Source organism: Lithobates pipiens, unplaced genomic scaffold, assembly GCF_037356315.1.
Source record: "Lithobates pipiens isolate NorthernLeopardFrog02 unplaced genomic scaffold, aLitPip1_a1.2 Scaffold_16, whole genome shotgun sequence".
NCBI lineage: Eukaryota > Metazoa > Chordata > Amphibia > Anura > Ranidae > Lithobates > Lithobates pipiens.
Genome location: NW_027507748.1, coordinates 367,334,883 through 367,354,995, shown reverse-complemented (window position 1 = coordinate 367,354,995; position 20,113 = coordinate 367,334,883). Strand labels below are relative to the sequence as shown.

At 44.9% G+C, this 20,113-nt stretch overlaps 1 protein-coding gene across 1 annotated transcript in view; it reads right to left on the bottom strand.

Moving 5' to 3' along the window:
- Positions 1-2,646: 2,646 nt before the first annotated feature.
- The window catches only part of HPCAL4 (hippocalcin like 4), an 89,664-nt gene continuing 72,197 nt past the window's right edge, over positions 2,647-20,113 (bottom strand). The window contains exons 2-4 of the mRNA XM_077482089.1: positions 19,622-19,785; positions 17,711-17,926; positions 2,647-3,547 (exon numbers count right to left, since the gene is read on the bottom strand). Of these exons, the coding sequence (XP_077338215.1) occupies positions 3,350-3,547; positions 17,711-17,926; positions 19,622-19,783 (576 nt within the window). The 5' untranslated portion in view covers positions 19,784-19,785 and the 3' untranslated portion in view covers positions 2,647-3,349. The remainder of the gene's footprint in view (positions 3,548-17,710; positions 17,927-19,621; positions 19,786-20,113) is intronic.

Here is a 20,113-nt window from a genome sequence, read left to right as displayed (position 1 = left end):
TTACATCAGAGTTCACACAGAGGAACCCCCTTACATCACAGTCCACACAGAGGTTCCCCTTACATCAGACTCCGCACAGAGGTCCCCCTTACATCAGAATCCACACAGAGGTCCCCCTTACATCAGAGTCCACACAGAGGTTCCCCTTACATCAGACTCCGCACAGAGGTTCCCCTTAAATCAGAGTCCACACAGAGGTCCCCCTTACATCAGAGTCCACACAGAGGTTCCCCTTACATCAGACTCCGCACAGAGGTTCCCCTTACATCAGAGTCCGCACAGAGGCCCTCCTTACACAGAGGCCCTCCTTACACAGAGGCCCCTCCTTACATCAGAGTCCGCACAGAGGGCCCCCTTACATTAAAGTCCACACAGAGGTCCCCCTTAAACCAGAATCTGCACAAAGCCCCCCCTTACATCAGAGTCTGCCTAGAATTTCCACTTACACTGTAACGGGGAGCTCTGTGAACTCTAATGTAAAGGGGAATCCTGATTTAAGGGGGGATCTGATGTAAAGGGTGTTCTGGGAACCTTGATTTAAGGGGGAATGCTGTGACTCTGGTGTAAAGGGGGTCTCTGCTCACCAAAGCCTGCCCCCCCTCCCCTCTCTTATCAAAGTCCACAGAGCACCCCTTAAAATCATTTTATACACTGGGAGGCAGGAGAGAGGTGAACTTACCCCAGGATGGAGGCTGAGGTGCAGATTGCCTGCAGCTTTTATTTTCTGGGTTCAAAAATGCCCGGCAAGTGTGGGTGGGGCAGACCCAGGAGGAGGAAGAGCTGATGAGCCCTATCTCTTCTCCCGTACAGAGGAGGGGATGTCATTGTCAGCGCCGGTGTGCTCTGAGGCTGAGCTGTGTGTGAGAGACACACAGCTCAGCCATGTAGCCATCTACCTTGGAGGAGACACAGGTCATGGCCGCACAGCAGGAGGTGAGCAGCGGCCGTGACCGGTGTAAACCCTGTCCAGGCAGCAATGTTTGTCCCTGGGCTGGAACCAGAGTTCTAGCAGGCATATTCCTACCGCTCCGCTGCAGCTCTGCAAACACAGAATTTGGAAGCGGCGGTCGGTGGCTTTGCATAGTGTCACTGGTCCTTCATTACCCAGACATGAGTGCAGCCTTTTTACAAAGTATGAGAGTGGCCCGGGGGGGGGGAGATGCCCAGTCCGCCCCCTGGTCTTGGGGGACCCCCCACAGCGGCAGGGTCCTACGCAGCTTGTGTAGTCAGCGTATAGGGCAGATCGGCTCTGAATCACCTATACTCCAGTAACTATGCAGGATCATTCACTCGTGCAAAATTTCTGTTGCTGTCTGATTTTGGCTCTCAAATGTGGTTGAATCATGCATGCACGTCCAGCAAACATGGTCTTTTCTTTAATAGCTTTTGAATTGAGAGTAATTTAAATATTTCCAATACAAAAAAAATTACATCCTCAGAATAACTTTAATTCAGATGGTGAAATGTGGTATATATTGTTTTAACCACAACAATGTTAAGATGTAAAATTAATTTATCTTAAAATAAGCAATATATTGTACATTTTTGTGACAAGTTTATGTATTTGGAAGTTGTAGAGTTGGATTTGAACAGGTCCTTGGATTGTAGGGATAGCATTCTCCAATAGTAAGTATATACACTGTACAATATATACCCATTACTAGGAGCTCCCACTGAAGATTCAAACATAAGATAATATACCTTGAGGACATTTATCAATTCGGTCCCACACATAGGTGTGCACAGAGGGTGTGCCAGTTGTGCCTGGGCACACCCTAATCCTTACCTGTGGTGCCAATTTCCCCTCTACTGCCCAGGCCTACTGCCTGTTGCCCCCCCCCCCCCACCTGCAGTGCTGCCGGCTACCCTCCCTCTCTTCTCCCCCCGGCTTCTGCGGGGGGGGGGGATGTTTCAGAATGGAGAGCAGGGGAAGAGGCTAGTCAATATGTCATTCACTGGCCCCTTCCTTTTCCAAATGAACACATGGAACACACATTCACTGCTTTCATTAATAAATTCATTCATAAACTGTGCTTACTTTGCTTCAATTTGTGAATGAACAGGAATCCCCTTAGCACAGAGCACTGTTCGTCCATTCACTGTCCAGTGCAGCTGAGGCTGCAGTGAAAGGCATGTGTGTTTGAGCTTTGGGGTGCACACCCTAATGCAATAGGCTGTGCAGACCTATGATCCCATGGTATGCAATGCTAAACAGGATCAGTGAAAGAGCTTATGAGACATATTTGCTGTAAGATTGCAGTTTGATACATGTATTCCTCCCTCTGCTGCACTAATGTAGCACTGTGGCAAGATAAAACCTGCCCTTGACCATTTTGTAAATGTGTATGTGTTTTTTTGTAAAAATCTGTTACAGACTGATCTGTCCCCGTTGGCTTCCCGGGATTTCAGACACAGGGGTCATAAATACACTGTTGCATGTAGTTTTCTAAATGATAGGCAGCCTGATTTGCAATAGATGTGTACCTACATTTCATGATAATTTGCTTGATAAATGTCCCACACATAGCCAGTCACATATTTTTAGACAGGCTTTATCAAAAGCTCTAATTCACAAATAATACACATAGGGTAGAAGGGTCTTCTTTACATAAAACAAACTAATATAGTCACTACTGAAGAGTGGAGTATTTGGGAGGATTATGTTTAATTGCAAAGGTAATTTGTATTGATCACTACAGTGTCATTTCACCAACATTTGCTTGCATAGTGACAACAACTGGTACAAAGTTACAGTCACCTGACTTTTAACATGTAACCCAGATTTGGGTGGTCTAAGACAGAGCAGCTGTATTACATAGCATAAATGAAGTTGAAACGTAATAATATTACTTGTAGAAGGTGAATGGGAGCGGAATTTGAACCACTGCCATTCATATAGAATTTGAATCTTTACACATACAATCTTTTACATACAATAAAATTTGACATATACTGTTTTGTTAAATAAAAAAATTAAACACTGCATAATATACAAAAACATGTACAACAGAGCAAACACTTTGCTTAAAACAGTTCATATTTAAAGAACCATAGACTGTCTTCTTTAGGCATTCTCAGAGACAGGCATATATATGGATTAGTTTACTTTAAAAATAGCTATGATAGGTTAGGGAAAGACAGCTGAGATTGTGTGTGAATTCCAATTTACAGTGTATTCAGTCTCATTATCTAAGACGTAGCCATATTGCCACCACCTCCATCTTATATGATCAGTGTGGCACTGATTATAACATTGATTAGGTGGAAGGCCCCATGATATTGTGCGGGATAGGAAAGGTGGAGAGGTGCATGCGGGGCATTCAGCTGAGCTGACAATATGAAACTGATACTATTTCTGCATGTCACACTGCAGAAGAAGCACTATGGAGGGGTCACTCTTTGCTGCCTCTTTAAACTCTTCCAAGGTTATTTGGTCATCTCTGTCCTTGTCCATCTTTTTGAAGATTTTATCAACTCTCTGTTGTGGAGTTAGGCCATCTTGATTCATGCGCATCATAATCACAGTACCCACCATCTTATAGATCGCCTAAAAGAGAAAACAAAGATAACCACTTTTTATTAAAGCTGGACTCAAGGCCAGTGTAAAAGATACAGCTATGTATTCAAAAATAAAGGGTTGCTTTTACAGTACTTCTAAATGCAACCTGGGCAAGTACCTTCCTTTGACTTGGTATCAGCCTCTTACCATTACCCATACAGCAGTACTCAAGACCAGAGGAGGGAAGAACTGCCCTTGGAGCTAGCGCATTAACAATGTGGATGGGAAAAGAGAACAGAGGGATCATCACATTAGACATCTGTGGCACCTTTATTGTCTGATCAACAGGCTGGAGTGGAGAGAACATCTGCCTTATATGTACTGTATTTTATCTATGTATTTACTGTAGCTGTATGCCTGCAATTTAGTTTGGTTACACTTTATATTAAAATAGCAGGAAAAAGGACTGTGAGCTGCACATGTTTTTGCAGTTAATTTGTTAGCTACATTTGTTTTGACAGTTGTACCATTAGGTCTGCTGGTTCTGGCCAACTCAGTAGATTGTTTTAAAAAGGGCCTGGATTTTTTCCTAAATGCACATAATATAACTGGATTCTACATTTAGAGGTAAAGTTGATTCAGGAAATATTAAATTGCCTGTTGGGGGATCAGGAATTAATTGTATTCTCCGCTAGAGCAAATTGGATCATCCTTTACTGTTTTTTTTGTGCTGTCCTCTAGATCAACTGTGGGTATATGATTGTATATATGGAGTTTTTTTTGAGTTTTTGTCTATGTTGGTTGAACTGGGTTGACTTTTGTCTATTTTCAATCAGATTAACTATGTAACTGCAGTACGTCATCAAATACACCCAAAATATCACTCTGAAAGGTTTACAGGGACATAATGACATAGGCACATTTCCACATATTTGGTGGACATGCCCATGGCGCACATTCTTTAGTGGAACACCTATAGTATGCATTTCAAAATTTCACTGAAGACCTAGCGGAAACATTACTAATTAATTAGGATGAGCTCAGGCATGTTCGCAACTCCACATGCCTAAGCCCACCAGGAAGCTGACACTCTACAACGCTAATCACAGGTAGTGAGACATTTCCTGATCTGTGCAGCCGCTGATCAGGAAATGTCTCACTGCCTGTGATTAGCGCTGTGTAGTGTCAGTTTCCTGGTGGGCATGGGCACGTGGAGTTGCAAACACGCCTGAACTCATCCTTACTCCTTATGCGACCAGAGTTAATCATGCACTGCCAGTATAAACTAATAACATTCATCAAGCAGGCTATACCAAAAGCATGGAAATCTTCTAACTTGGATCCAAAATAAATCAGGCCAAAAGTATTGTGGATGATGTCCAATAGTAGAAGTCCACCCTAACACTAAAATCTCAAAATCGACATGCACCCACAATCTCAGACTAACCTATCTAGCCCTGTAAAGAAGAAATCGCTATCCAAACTTCCTTTTTTTGAAGCCTTTCTGGTTCAGGGTCCTGCTGAGGTGCCAGCTGTGGCCTCACTGTAGAGGTGGGTGCAGAGTAGGCCGCAGACAACAGAAGCCCTATAGTAACTCTATGCGTGACACCACTTCCCATTCATTTCCAAGCCAATGTTGGCTGTCTCCTCTGCAATAGGTTTACAGTGAGAAGATCTGGGAGAGACATGCCAGGAGTGGATATAGAGCCAGAGGGAGATACTGTGATGTCGCTGGGTTCAGAGACAAGCTGCTGCAGCCAGGAGGGTTGTCAGAGCTTGCATAGGATTGACTGGGACCAGTAGTTCATCAAGTTACAGCTAGCACAGAAAGTACTCTTTTCATTGCTATTGGTTTACTACACCAAAGGAGACTGCAAACCCCTGCCAGCAAATGGCGAATCCTGAACTGTTAGGGTTTATTCAGAGTGGGGCCTAACCATGTGCTAGCTGTGTCAGGAATCAAGCATTGCAGTAGAGAAAGCAGCATTGACTCATAAGTGATGTGCTGGAGGAGTTTGGAGCTTTAGGCTGGGTTCAAACCATTGCCGGATCCGTCGCACAGCAGGAGTCCGGTGCATGCTGGTTCACCCCTTCAGGTCCGATTTCAGCCCAAATTTTGGGCTGAATTCAAACCTGAAATAGACCAAAAAAGCCACACGTTTTTCCAGCAAATCGCATCGGACTTGCTGCAGGAATATGTGAACCGGCTCCATAGAGAGCCAGTCACATTCTCCTGCTATGCGATTTGGATGCGGGGAAAGCCGCATCCAATTCGCATAGGTGTGAACCCAGCCTTAGAGACTGCAAGTACAGATTCCAACTATCTTCTTCATCAGTTTGAATTAATTTATCTGGACATCCCATGTTCCCTTTTTTCCATCCAAGTTAAATCCCTCAATAAACAACAAAAACAAGCTGATGGACTGTTCATTGTCTAGCAAAGTGTGACTGGAAGAGAATGCAGGGCTGAGCAGGGTGACAGGTGGAACTACTACACTCAGCGACCCCACGGGGGTACCGATACAGTGGACTTCTACTTTAATGCACTGGACTTTCCATATTCCTTGTATTTACAGTGCCTTGTGAAAGTATTCGGCCCCCTTGAACTTTTCAACCTTTTGCCACATTTCAGGCTTCAGACATAAAGATATAAAATTTTAATCTTTTGTGAAGAATCACCAACAAGTGGGACACAATTGTGAAGTGGAACGAAATCTATTGGATATTTTAAACTTTTTTAGCAAATAAAAAACTGAAAAGTGGTGCCTTTACTTTCAGTGCAGCAAACTCACTCCAGAAGTTCAGCAAGGATCTCTGAATGATCCAATGTTGTCCTAAATGACTGATGGTGATAAATAGAATCCACCTGTGTGTAATCAAGTCTCTGTATAAATGCACCTGCTCTGTGATAGTCTCAGGGTTCTGTTGAAAGCGCAGAGAGCATCATGAAGACCAAGGAACACACCAGGCAGGTCCGTAATACTGTTGTGGAGAAGTTTAAAGCCGGATTTGGATACAAAAAGATTTCCCAAGCTTTAAACATCCCAAGGAGCACTGTGCAAGCGATCATTTTGAAATGGAAGGAGTATCAGACCACTGCAAATATACCAAGACCTGGCCGTCCCTCTAAACTTTCAGCTCAGACAAGGAGAAGACTGATCAGAGATGCAGCCAAGAGGCCCATGATCACTCTGGATGAACTGCAGAGAACTACAGCTGAGGTGGGAGAGTCTGTCCATAGGACAACAATCAGTCGTACACTGCACAAATCTGGCCTTTATGGAAGAGTGGCAAGAAGAAAGCCATTTCTCAAAGATATCCATAAAAAGTCTTGTTTAAAGTTTAAAGTCCATCCCAATTTGGACCCCCAACAACTCAAGGCACTCAGATCTCTACAGAGACATCCAGATTTAATAGTGAAGCCATCCGATAAAGGTGGGAACATCGTTTTAATGACTAATGACCAATATAAGAACATGTGTATGACCATCTTGATAAACAATACTTGGTATCGTCCAATTGAACAATCAGTCACTATATCCTTCCATCAGGAACTCAGGGACCTTTGCACTGAGGCCCATTATCTTGGCCTCATTGACAAAGACACCCTTGAGTTCCTGATACCTAGATCTCCTATTGTTCCGACATTTTATGCCCTCCCGAAAACGCACAAAAACCTTGAATGCCCCCCAGGGAGACCCATTGTCTCTAGTAGGGGCTCTTTAACAGACAATGCTAGCAAACTTGTTGATGCATACTTAATGCCACATGTACGCAGGTTACCATCGTACATTAAGGACACTACCGACCTACTACAACATCTTGATGGGATCCAGGTACCTCCGGACGCCCTCCTCGTGGCAATAGATATCGAGGCTTTATACTCGAGTATCCCCCACGAGTTGGGCGTCCGGACGACTGGATCCTTCTTGGACGAACAAGACCTTAACACATGGCCGTTCAATAAATTTATTTTGTCTTTATTACAATTTATCCTTACAAAAATTTTTTTCTTATTTGATACTCAGTACTATCTACAGATCCAAGGGGTCGCAATGGGCACATCATGTGCACCAGCGTATGCAAATTTATTTTTAGGAGGTTGGGAGAGATATGTCCACTCTTGTGACCAATTAAGCTCCTTCTTAGATGATGTTCTACTCTGGTATCGCTATCTAGATGACCTGTTCCTGGTTTGGACAGGCACTAGGGAAAATGTTTTACAATTTATACAAACCTTAGGTAACAATCAATTTAATCTAAAATTTACATTCCACTTAGATCTTGAAAAAATCTCCTTTTTGGACCTTCTAATTTTAAAACATCCTGATGGTACCTTATACACGGATCTTTACCGTAAACCCACAGCAGGAAATACGCTTCTCTATGCCACCAGTGCCCACCCAAAACCACTTATACGCAGCATACCCTATGCACAGTATCTGCGTTTACGCAGAAATTGTGCATTAGATTCAGATTTCAAACTAAAGGCCAATGCGCTGCGGGATCGTCTTCTGCTTAGAGGATACTCCAAAACCTGCCTTAGACAAGCTTTTAATAGAGTTAACCAACACTCCCGTAATACACTTTTACATCATCGCCCTAAGACTAATGAGAATGAATCTGTTAGATTCATAACCACATATTCGGCTCACCACTCTGACCTTCGCGACATTTTAAGCAAGAATTGGTACCTACTCACAGATCATCATATACTATCTAAATTGATCCGCCCGACTCCGGAGCTAGTCTTCCGTAGAGCATGATCCCTTAGAGACCATCTCACGAAAAGCCACTATACTGCACCATCATCACTGGGACAGAATCCCCGTGGTACCTTTAGATGTAATGAATGTCCCCGCTGCCCATGGATAAAGGAGGGCTACAAGTTTGGGCTACCTAACGGTGAAACATTATATTCACGTACTTTCTCTGATTGTAACACTAAAGGTATTATTTACATGATGACTTGCCGTTGCAGAGTATTCTACATCGGCAAAACAATCCGTGAGTTCAGACAGCGTATTGGTGACCACTTATATGACTCAGGTAATGAGAAGCTGACCACGATTGGGAGACACATTGGTCTTTACCACCGGTTCGACAACTCTGTCGTCCAATTTTTTGTATTGGAGGTGGTCCCTCCCAGCCCTAGGGGTGGTGATTGGGATCGGGCTATCCTCCAGAGGGAAACCCTCTGGATTGAGCGCCTGAATGCCACCCACCCCCCTGGACTGAATGAAACCATTTCATATAAATATTTTTTATAGATTCTATTATTGAGAATAAATATAAGAATTTATTTTTTCCTGTTCTCCTCCTGGATCGCCCCCTCCCCCCCCCCCTTGTTGATATCGTTGACAACCCCTAATTTGTAACAATGTAAAAGAAAATTTTTTCTTATTTTTTTTCATCCATTATATATATATATATTTATGGTGTAGAGCCCTCTGACCGATACGGATAAGGATGAAAGACAAGGATAACATAAACTCGCTTACTTGAAATGGACCTGAAAGTGTGCCCTGGTCTAACGTACGGTATACCAAAATAAGGGGGCATACCTTAAAATGAAATGAATATGAAATGGGTGACATGAGTACTCATATGAGGAGTGTGCTTAGAGTAAAGGCCTGATAAAGGGGCGGGTGGGCGGGTATCGCGCACCGGAACCGACGAGGAAGGATGGGCGAACGGCTGATTATATACCACCGGGCTCCACCCATAATTTCAGGCCACCATACTGGCCTTTCTATTTATGGTGTAGAGCCCTCTGACCGATACGGATAAGGATGAAAGACAAGGATAACATAAACTCGCTTACTTGAAATGGACCTGAAAGTGTGCCCTGGTCTAACGTACGGTATACCAAAATAAGGGGGCAAAACACTCAGGTAGGGGAAGCATTTTATTGAACCAAGACTGTTACTGGGTGAGTTTGACAAAGGCCTGGGCCATCTCAATCTGCGGATTGGGTACGTAACGGGCAAAACAGGAGGACTTCCATCTACCCAACTTTTTGATAACATGGACCGGGACCCCTTGGCGGGAGGCCGTTGAAGCTGCCCCGATGCGAAATGAATGTCCTGAGTAGTGCGCAGGATTGAGGTGAAGGATGCCCAGGAGTATCCTGACATGCTCCATGAACTGGGCTGCGTTGAGAGGTTTTGAGTGAAAGGGTAGAAGTGGGCCAGTCCCTGGTTGATCGGCCAAAAGGGTCAACAAGCGGGAGAGGACAGTAACCGGACACCAGCGGTTGTAGGTCCTATAGAAATGTATGTCCGTACCTGGGCCAAGCTGCTGTGTCTTGGAAACCGCTAAGTGCAAGATGAAATGGTCCTCGAACCTGACTAGATGGTGCTTGCACAGCATACGTGCCGAGGGGCTACTGCAGGTAAACTCGCCTGGCCGCAGGAAGCCGTAGAAGGCCAGATGTATGGCTGCTTGCAGGACGACACTGACATGGAGACCGAAAGGTGAAGAGGCCAGAATATCTGACATGTCCCTGAACACTTCGCCTGTGATAGGCAGCCGTTTGATGCTGGAAACTGGCCGACGTTTCTGAATGCCGCGCATGAGAGCCCGGACGGCATGAAAGGTAAATAAGGAGGGCTTGGTAGGGTCCTGGAGGGACGTGAAGTGTTGTACCCCGGCCAAGTACAACCGGATTGTGTTGAAGGACAATGCCAAGTCCGAATGGCAGTAGGAAAGGAAGGCAAGGACTTGTTTGACCCGGGAGGACTCTGTATTGTGAGATGATGCGAAGCGACTAAAGGCCCTCCAGGCCGACTGATAGGCCTTGCGGGTATTGTCTGAGAGGGAGTGATCAATGAGTTGAGTTGCTGCTGACAAGTGTGGGGCTAATCCAAGATCAGTTGAGACCAGTCCGGGATAGCTGCTGATGTTGGTTCGGCTCCGGGCACCTGATCAAAAAATGAAACAAAGTTAAAGCGGGAGAGGGCATCCGCCGCCTGATTAAATTTGCCGGGAACAAAGGAACAATGAAGGTTGAACTGAAACAATAATGAGAGCTGGGTCAGTCGCCGCAGGAAGGACATAATCTGTAGAGACCTGGACCTGCCTTTATTAACAATCTCCGCAGTGGCCAGGTTATCTGTAGAAAAGACCACCGTTTGGCCCGACCAGCTGCGGCCCCAGGTGTGTGCAGCGGCTACAATGGGATATAGCTCAAACAGGGAGGACGTCTCAGTGAAGCCAGGAATAGCCAGTATCTATGGAGGCCAGGGGGCTGCGAGCCAGAGGTTGCCAAAGATCGCCGCAAAGCCCGTGGAGGCCGCCGCGTCGGTCACCACCCGAGGTGAAAGGGCGGACACGGAGGGGACGAACAGGGACACTCCGTTCCAAGAAGATAGGAATTCCTCCCACATGGCTAGGTCTGCCATAGCCGCGGAATCCAGGCTGAGTACTTGCTCCGGGTCCTGAGAGTGGGATAACAAGGCTAACAGGCGTGACACGAACGAGCGCCCCTGGGGGATGATGCGCATAGCGAAATTAAGCATACCAAGAAGGGACTGAAGTTGTCTCTTGGTACAAGTTCTGGCATGAGTGAAGTCCCTCAGGACCGTCCTGATGCGGGTCAGTTTATCCGGGGGAAGGCTGGCCTGCATAGTGTTAGTGTCTAGGCTGACCCCGAGGAAGGTGATAGCCTGCGACGGACCCTCCACCTTGTGCTCAGCGATGGGGACATTAAGATTATTGAAGACTACCCTCAACTTACCCAGATCTCGTGGAGGAGAGCCGGGTGGCTCTATCAGCAGGAAGTCATCCAGATAATGAATGACTTCCTGACACTGGGCTACGTGTAACAAGATCCAAGCAAGAGCCTGCGCGAAGGTGTCGAAGAGCCAAGGACTACTCTTGGACCCGAACGTGAGTTTAGTGGCAAAGTAGTACCGCTGCCTCCACTTGATTCCATGCCAGCACCAGAGGGACGGATGGATGGGAAGAAGTTTAAAAGCGTTTGAGATGTCGGCCTTGGAAAGCCAGGTACCTGTGCCTGTTTTAAGAATGGCCTGGATGGCCATGTCTACCGATGCATATTTAAGGGAGAACTCCTCAGAGGGAATAAGAGAATTGAGGCTGGGAACCGTAGAGGAATGAGGCGCTGACAAATCATAAACCAATCTGAGTTTATTAGAGAACTTGCCCTTGACAAGCCCAATAGGGCTGACTCGCCAGGTGCTGAAAGGGGGCTGTACAAAAGGGCCGATGACAAAGTCCTGATCTAGCTCAGATTGCAGCAGTTGGTCGATGGCTTGTTCATCCGTGGCTGCTGACCGTAGGTTCTGGCATTCGTGCGTGAAGTGAGGGAGAGAGATAAGTCCAGTGTGAAAACCTTCCGTGAAGCCCTGGACGAGGAAGGCGGACAGTGAGGGGGTAGGGTGACTGGAAAGGTAGACACTAAGCCATGCAACATTGAGCCGGCTTAGTCAAGACCTTTTGAGCTGCTTGATCTCACACATGAGCCGGGGGTGAGCTCTATGACACTGGGTGCACACATGGAGCAGCCTACACTGACTGAAGTTACACGACCCACTGTTGTAGTTGTTGCAGATCGGAGCACCGCCCATGGTCTTAACTGGGCGCCCTAGCTTATCGGTCTGTGGCGGGCGAGCTGGTGCTTGCAGGCCCTGAGCGGTACCCGAGGTAGATGGACGGTCGAAGGGCGGGGCTGCCACTGAGGTAGCGCACCAGGCCGCAGTATGTGTTGCTGACTGGCAGATTGCACACAGAGGGGACCGTAGCCCCGCGAAGTGGCGGCAGAACAGTTTGGTGTCCATGGTGCTCCAGTCCGTAGGGGTCTGGAACTGGGAGAGCCTGGCGGCTGCTCTAGCGGAGAAGGAGCGGTGGTAGTCATAGAATGAAAACCCGCCGTACTTGTACCCCAGGTCAACTACCACATGGAGGTACCGATCCAGCTCCTCCCTTCTGCCAGGGGAGGCTGAGCAAATGATGTCCCTCATCATGCCGAAGGCCAAGGAAAACTCGGTGATAGAGAGTTTCCTGTCTAGTCTGGGATCCTTGGCTTTGAGGACCACTGACACGTCCCCCCAAGTATACGCCTTATTCTCTGCCAGCTCGTGAATCGAGATCAGAAGAGAAGCCAAATTGACGTCTTTGCCCTCTAAGATGTCCTTCCTGATGTTTGCTGACACCAAATGAGACGGGTACACTATTGGTGCACCTCCGGAGATACCTGCGGGAAGACTAACAACTGGCTGGGATGCTGGTACTGGCGGAGAAACAGAGGGGTGGGTCTCGAGGAGGGCCACTCGGCCCTGCAGATCTGACATCGAGGTTGTGAGGGACGACACCAGGGTGTGGAGCTGCGAGATAGAGGAGGCGATGGAGCCCAATGAGGCCTGCTGAGCCGAAGCCTCCACCACCTCGGGGGGAGGAAACAGGAGCCGGAAAAGCTCTGCCTTTCTGGCTGTTGCTGGAAAGGGCACACCCCTGCGTCTCAGCTCGGCTGTCAGCCTGGGAATGGTCCATGCTCTGAAGGCCCTTTGGCTGCCATTTTCTGAAACGGATGGGGACAATGGAGCCGTGAGGTCCTCGCTGTCAGCCTGGGACATGGTGACAGAACGTGGGTCTGATGAGGCTACAAGCCCTCTGATCCGGGTTTCTTCCTAATACGGACCTACAAGGGGTGACATGGATTATAACTGGTTGGAGACTCCTAAAGAAATACCTGTTTTAAAGAAGGATGCTTTGCTGAAGGGCGTTTTCCCACTAGATGATTATGCTTACCTAAGGAGGCACCGTCCGACCAGGTGCAGGCTGGACCTACTGAACTCGACTGACCTGAGGAGATGAAGGTGAAGTTTTTGTTTGAGACTCCCACCTGATGAAGGCTAGCTAACAGTGGAGGTGAGACTTCAGACATGAGATGAAAATGACACAAATGAAAGAAACAGATGAAATTTTCTCTTCTCTTCCCCCCTACCCCTTTTTATTATATATATATTTTTTCTTTTTTTTTTTTTTTTTATCGCGAAATGAGGCTGACGAGCAAGGGCCCCCCGATAAGAATCCAACATTGAAGAATCAACTGGACTAGAAGCGGGAAGCGATACGTGACCGTGAAATGAGTAAATCTGCCATGACAGAGATCCGAATCGCCATGCCACAAACTTGCGACCGAGCACGAAACGGAAACTGGAGCATGTACTGAAATGAGGCCATTCCTGGGGCACGCCGGGACGAATTGGTCCGTGAATGTGATTTATTCGTACCGGAACGTGATAGGTGAAATGAAATGAAACCCATGACAAAGACTGGAATCAGAAGACGAGCCCATGCACCTAACAGATGAATCCTGTCTTTGGAGCATGTACTGAAATGAGGCGTAGCAGCTGGGCACACCGGGACGAATCGGTGCATCCAATAAATGCAACAAGATTCGAATCGGAGCATAATAAGTGACAGAAATGATATCCCATGACAGAGACAGGAATCAACGACTGGACTGATGGTAGCAACAAAGAATCCGTCTCTGGCGCATGTACTGAAATGAGGCGTAGCAGCTGGGCACACCAGAATGAATCGGTGCATAAATAATATGCGACAGGATTCGAATTGGAGTGTAATAAGTGACAGAAATGATGTCCCATGACAGAGACAGGATTCAACGACTGAACTGTAGGTTTACCAAAGAATCCGTCTCTGGAGCATGTACCGAAATGAGGCGTAGCAGCTGGGCGCACCAGGACGAATCGGTGCATAGAGGAATGCGACAAGATTCGATTTGGAGCGTAATAAGTGACAGAAATGGTATGCCATGACAAAGAGCAGAATCAGGGACCGTGCGTGATCCTGCGAGTGATTCAGTCTCTGGAGCATGTACAGAAATGAGGCCGAACCCTGGGGCACTTCAAAGCGAATCGGTGCACCGGAGGTGCGACAGGATTCGCGCCGGAGCGCGACTAGTGACAGAAATGATTTTGAAACAGTAGAAATGACTGGGACTGAAATGAATGAAACGAGATGAAATGAGACACATAACACAATTGCATGAATGAAGAGACATATTCGAACTGGAGCAGACCAAGCGAAACGTGCGGACTGTTTGCCTTGTCGTAACAAGCAGTCGGCTGTGAGTCGAACGATTCGACCGTTACAAATAGAAATGCTCGGGCAGTCGAACGGTTTCGAATGCCGTACCTGCGAATGAATCGCCTGACGTGGCGTAATCGAACGTGTCGAACGATGATAACGACTACATCGAAAGTAGAATACAGTGACATGCGTACGAGGCCACCGAAAACATTCGATATGAAAGAACCGAGCGGCTCGTGAGTACAAGCATGATGACGGTACATCGAAAACATAATGAAAAGAGGGTGCCGAAGCCCTACCTGCGACAGCCGGCCCGAGGCGTAGCGACAAATTCGATGGGTACGACGACACTCCAACGGCGAAACCTACGGATGCTGATGGACAAGAGACGGTTTGTCAAAAAATTGGAGACGAATAACGCGGGAGCTGACGAACAGGCTCACTGCGTCTGGTCTGGATAGTCGGCCCTTGATATCTGACGTATCAGGTATCGCGCACCGGAACCGACGAGGAAGGATGGGCGAACGGCTGATTATATACCACCGGGCTCCACCCATAATTTCAGGCCACCATACTGGCCTTTCTATATATATATGTATATGAGTTATACAATTTGGTTATTATGTTGTTTATTATATTTTTTGCTTGATTATAATTGTATTATTGGAGTCTTTGTTACGTAGACTTTTTCGATATATTTTTCCGTTTTTTTTTTTATTTACTCTGTTTTGAGCCGTTCGTTTCCTTCCTCTTTCTCCCCCTGGCGGACATGTACACCTCCTGGCCAGGAGGGGCAGTTACCTTTGTTTCTTTCCCCTTTTGGCTTGCAGGTTCTAAGGGCTAGACATCAGTACATCTGTTGTCTTCCGCCCTTCCCTAGCACACTTCCTGTGTGACGCCTTCCTGGAGTCCACCTGTTCAGTGTGGAGGTGTTGACAGGGTGTTGATTGTCTGACATCACATCCTGTTGGGGATCCCATATAACAGCGATCTGGATTGACCGCTAGTTATGGGTCTGCACTCTATATGGTGGATTGAAATTTGCTACGCCTCAGTTTTACTCAGGACATCTGCAAACCAGGTATGTGATCACTTATTGGATCTATTAGGGTTTACCTCACTACCTATCCATATTGTATGTGGCTCCTTGATGTGTCCATTTATAATATACTTAATTTTTATACTTATTGCAGGAATATTTTGCCTGCCTTTGAACTGCTGAAACTGAGGAGCATTTATCCCCACTGACCAACCTTGCACAGTTGGGGAATATATTAGTCTCAATACCCTGCAATTACAGATAACATAAACCCTCAAGATGGCGATCCACACACTGCCAATTTCTTGATTGAGACATTTTCCTTGTCAGGTACAGCTATATAGTCTTGATTAACTTCACTTTCTTAATTTATGGTTATATAATACAATTTTTACATTATATGTGGTTTTAATTTTTTTTATTTATTTATTTTTTTATTTTTATTTTTTTCTCTATATCCGATTTTACCATGTTCCATCATGTGCACTATATCCCCCATGCCGCCGGGGTGAGAAAATTTGAGGGGACTCGGACGTCTGCTTTCCTTTTTTTTTTTTTTTTTTTTCTTTCCCCCTTTGTTCTTCGTAACAAATTCCCCTACAATCCCTTCTTTTTTGTAAATTTAATTGTATATTCCTTTTGATTTTGCTTATTTTGCAATATATATCTATATGACTGTATAAGTATATGAATAGGTATGAATTCTCTAATGTATATTTTAATTCTTAGACTACCTCCAGATGAAGCGGATAAAATTCCGCGAAACTAGTCGAGGAATCTCCAAAATGTACTCCTAGAACGGAACTCGATTATGAGTAACTGTACACAAGAAATCTGGGATACACTAGCTTTTTAAATATAATATGTTTCGCTGTATCAATATATTGTTTTTTGTTTGTGAAAAAATTATTTCCTTGTATTAAAATTTGTACTATTTTATTATATATTTTCTGAGTTTTATGTATCGAATTAAGTACCGGTATAGTCCAACATGCTTTTGGTATGATTGAATTTGGAATTGGTATAGGGAGCTCTTTATCACATCTCCCCTACCTTCACAATTTTCAATCTACCTCCTTTCCCCTTGTTTAAAGTTTGCCACAAGCCACCTGGGAGACACACCAAACATGTGGAAGAAGGTCCTCTGGTCAGATGAAACCAAAATCTAACTTTTTCCCCACAATGCAAAACGATATGTTTGGCGTAAAAGCAACACAGCTCATCACCCTCAACACACCATCCCCACTGTCAAACATGGTGGTGGCGGCATCATGGTTTGGGCCTGCTTTTCTTTAGCAGGGACAGGGAAGATGGTTAAAATTGAGGGGAAGATGGATGCAGCCAAATACAGGACCATTCTGGATGAAAACCTGTTGGAGTCTGCAAAAGACCTGAAACTGGGACGGAGATTTATCTTCCAACAAGACAATGATCCCAAACATACAGCAAAATCTACAAAGGAATGGTTCACAAATAAATGTATCCAGGTGTTAGAATGGCCAAGTTAAAGTCCAGACCTGAATCCAATCGAGAATCTGTGGAAAGAGCTGAAAACTGCTGTTCACAAACGCTCTCCATCCAACCTCACTGAGCTTGAGCTGTTTTGTAAGGAAGAATGGGCAAGAATTTCAGTCTCTCGATGTGCAAAACTGATAGAGACATACCCCAAGCGACTTGCAGCTGTAATCGCAGCAAAAGGTGGCTCTACAAGGTATTAACGGAAGGGGGCCGAATAATTTTGCACACCCCACTTTTCATTTTTTTATTAGTTAAAAAAGTTTCAAAAATCCAATAGATTTCATTCCACTTCACAATTGTGTCCCACTTGTTGGTGATTCTTCACAAAAAAAAAAATTTTTATATCTTTATGTTTGAAGCCTGAAATGTGGCAAAAGGTTGAAAAGTTCAAGGGGGGCCAAATACTTTCGCAAGGCACTGTACTTTTGGTAAAACCTCAAGAAATGATTGAACAAAAATGTCTTAATGGCTAGAAAAGTACTATACAACATATTGTTAAAATATTTGAATCATTTCTGTATCTAATTATCTCTTCACAATTACTATGCTCTCTTAACAGTCTAGCCCAAACATACCTCAATTATCTCCAGCATCTCCAGTCTGGTGATCTTTCCATCCCCATCTAAATCGTACATCTCAAAAGCCCAGTTTAGCTTTTGCTCAAAGCTTCCCCGTGATGTGACACTCAAAGCACAAATGAATTCCCGGAAATCAATGGTTCCATCCCCGTTCTTGTCAAAAGTACGAAAGGCATGCTGTGCAAACTTGGAAGCATCACCGTAAGGGAAAAACTGTAGGAATAAAATAACCAGACATAAAGAAGTTGTACATTTTATAGATTTTAAATAGTAAACTTGACATAGAGAGAAAGCATAGAAAATTTTTACAGAAAGTGAATATTTATCAACTGTAGAGATCAATCAAGTTTTTGTGGTTCTTTATATAATAATTGTAAGAAATGCCTGCTACAATCTGACTGCTATGAGCAATACATCCATTTGTCCCACTGCCCACATGTTTTTCACACTAGTCCATGTACAAATGAATGTAGTTCTTAATTAGTGCATTACAGTCAGGATATTAACATGTTAGTTAATGACTACTGTCTACTGTTGTGCAGCATCTTGCATTAAGTACACTTTTAGGACTGTTAATACAATTTTACTTTGTTATTACTAAAAAAGGCCACTTAGCACAAATGTTCCCTTTTATATTTTACCATGCTTACTTCTACCTCAGCGTGAACAATGTCTTTAGTAAGGCCTAGGAAACATGAAGGGAAACGGTATAACATTACAGCTGGGGTCAGTACATGGGTAATCAGGCACAGGATACACAAGTAACAAGCAAGTAACAAGCAACCGGAAGCTCAGAGATCTGTGACATAGCTCAGGCAATGTGGGCTACACTGAGCATGTCTTATATAGGCAAGCGAACTAGGAGGCAAGCCACAAAGTAATGGAAGGGAAGGAAATAAAAGCCCACAAAATAGTAGGTGACGCCCATAGATGAGCACAGCCAAACCACATATGTGAAAGAAATGCAGCAAGGAAGTAAGAATATATAGGCTGCATTCTGACTTGTGGCATTAAAAGCAGTTTGGCATTAAAAGAGATGTGCAGGTTTTCAAAAAAAAACTAACATTTATACTCACCTAGGTGGATGCAACATTGGTCCTATGCTACATCTTTCCCCTGCCGCCTCTAAGACTGAGAACTGAGTGATCAAACACTGCTGATTGCTCGGTTCTTGGTCTTCATGAGCAGAAAGCCAGGGACTGTCAGTCTCCAGCTCTCTGCTCTGCCCCTCTAGTGCTGACTGGAGGGCTGGGCTGTGGAGGAGGTGGGAGTGACTGGCTCGGGCTCTCAGCAGCATGCTGAGAGGCTGAGCCAGATGCTGGGTCAGAAATCTGAGCGCATCCAGACACTATTGTTGCGATCCCTGTAGAGCCTTGACTGGCTCTTTGACATCAACCAACAGTTGGTTTTAGCCCTCTGTTGGCTGAAAATGTGTCACAGGAGTGCAGAACTAAGTGCACTCCCATGACCAACAGGAGAAGTATGGCCAAAAGAGCTTTGGCCATACTTTTCCTTTTAAAGTATTACAGTTTTATTGCGTTCAAACAATAGAAAGAAACTGAAAATACAAGTCTTCTAAATACTTCAGGGTTATTCTGCATAGGAGGCTTAATATTTTCTAACAAATTTTTATCATAATGCTGGCCAATAAATAAATAAATATCACACCAACATGTATGGCGAAGCCCAAGACGTTTGACAGAATGACACACTTGACAGCAAAAACACAACTCAGTGCTCAAAGTTCTTGACTGAATGTGCAAACTGTTTGGTGGAAAAATGCATTAGTTTGAAAAGCATTCCTAATAAATGGATATTTAACAATACAGTTAAAATATGTTCATAAATGTTAACAACATGACCACTTATGTTGCAATGGGCAGGGTCTGCAAAACACCAAAAAAGTACCTTAATATATAGCTGCTGAAATTCATCTAAGTTGAGAATGCCGGATGGACAGTCCTTCAGGAACCCTTTATACCAGTGCTTCAACTCTTGCTCTGAGAATTCTGTGCTCTGCACTAAGTCCTGTAGCATCTCTGGGGCTAGCTTACTGTTTTGTTTTCCCATGTCTGAAAGAAAATTGAAGTAAATGTTAATATACAACCAAGAAAAACATGTTATAATTTGTATATGAATCCATTTTCCAGTGCAACAGAACAATTCCTTTCTCACCAAACATCCTTCTATTATTTTACACAACAGCATGATTGTTAGCTATTTTCTCTTGTAAATATTTATGGACATTAATGAAACTAGGCAGAGAGATGGTGTCAAACTAGGTACCCCCCCCCCCCCCCCCCAAAAAAAAAAATTTAACCACTTTCAGACCGGACCATTTTGCTGGTAAATGACCAGAGGTCTTTTTACAATTTGGCACTGCGCTGCTTTAACTGGTAA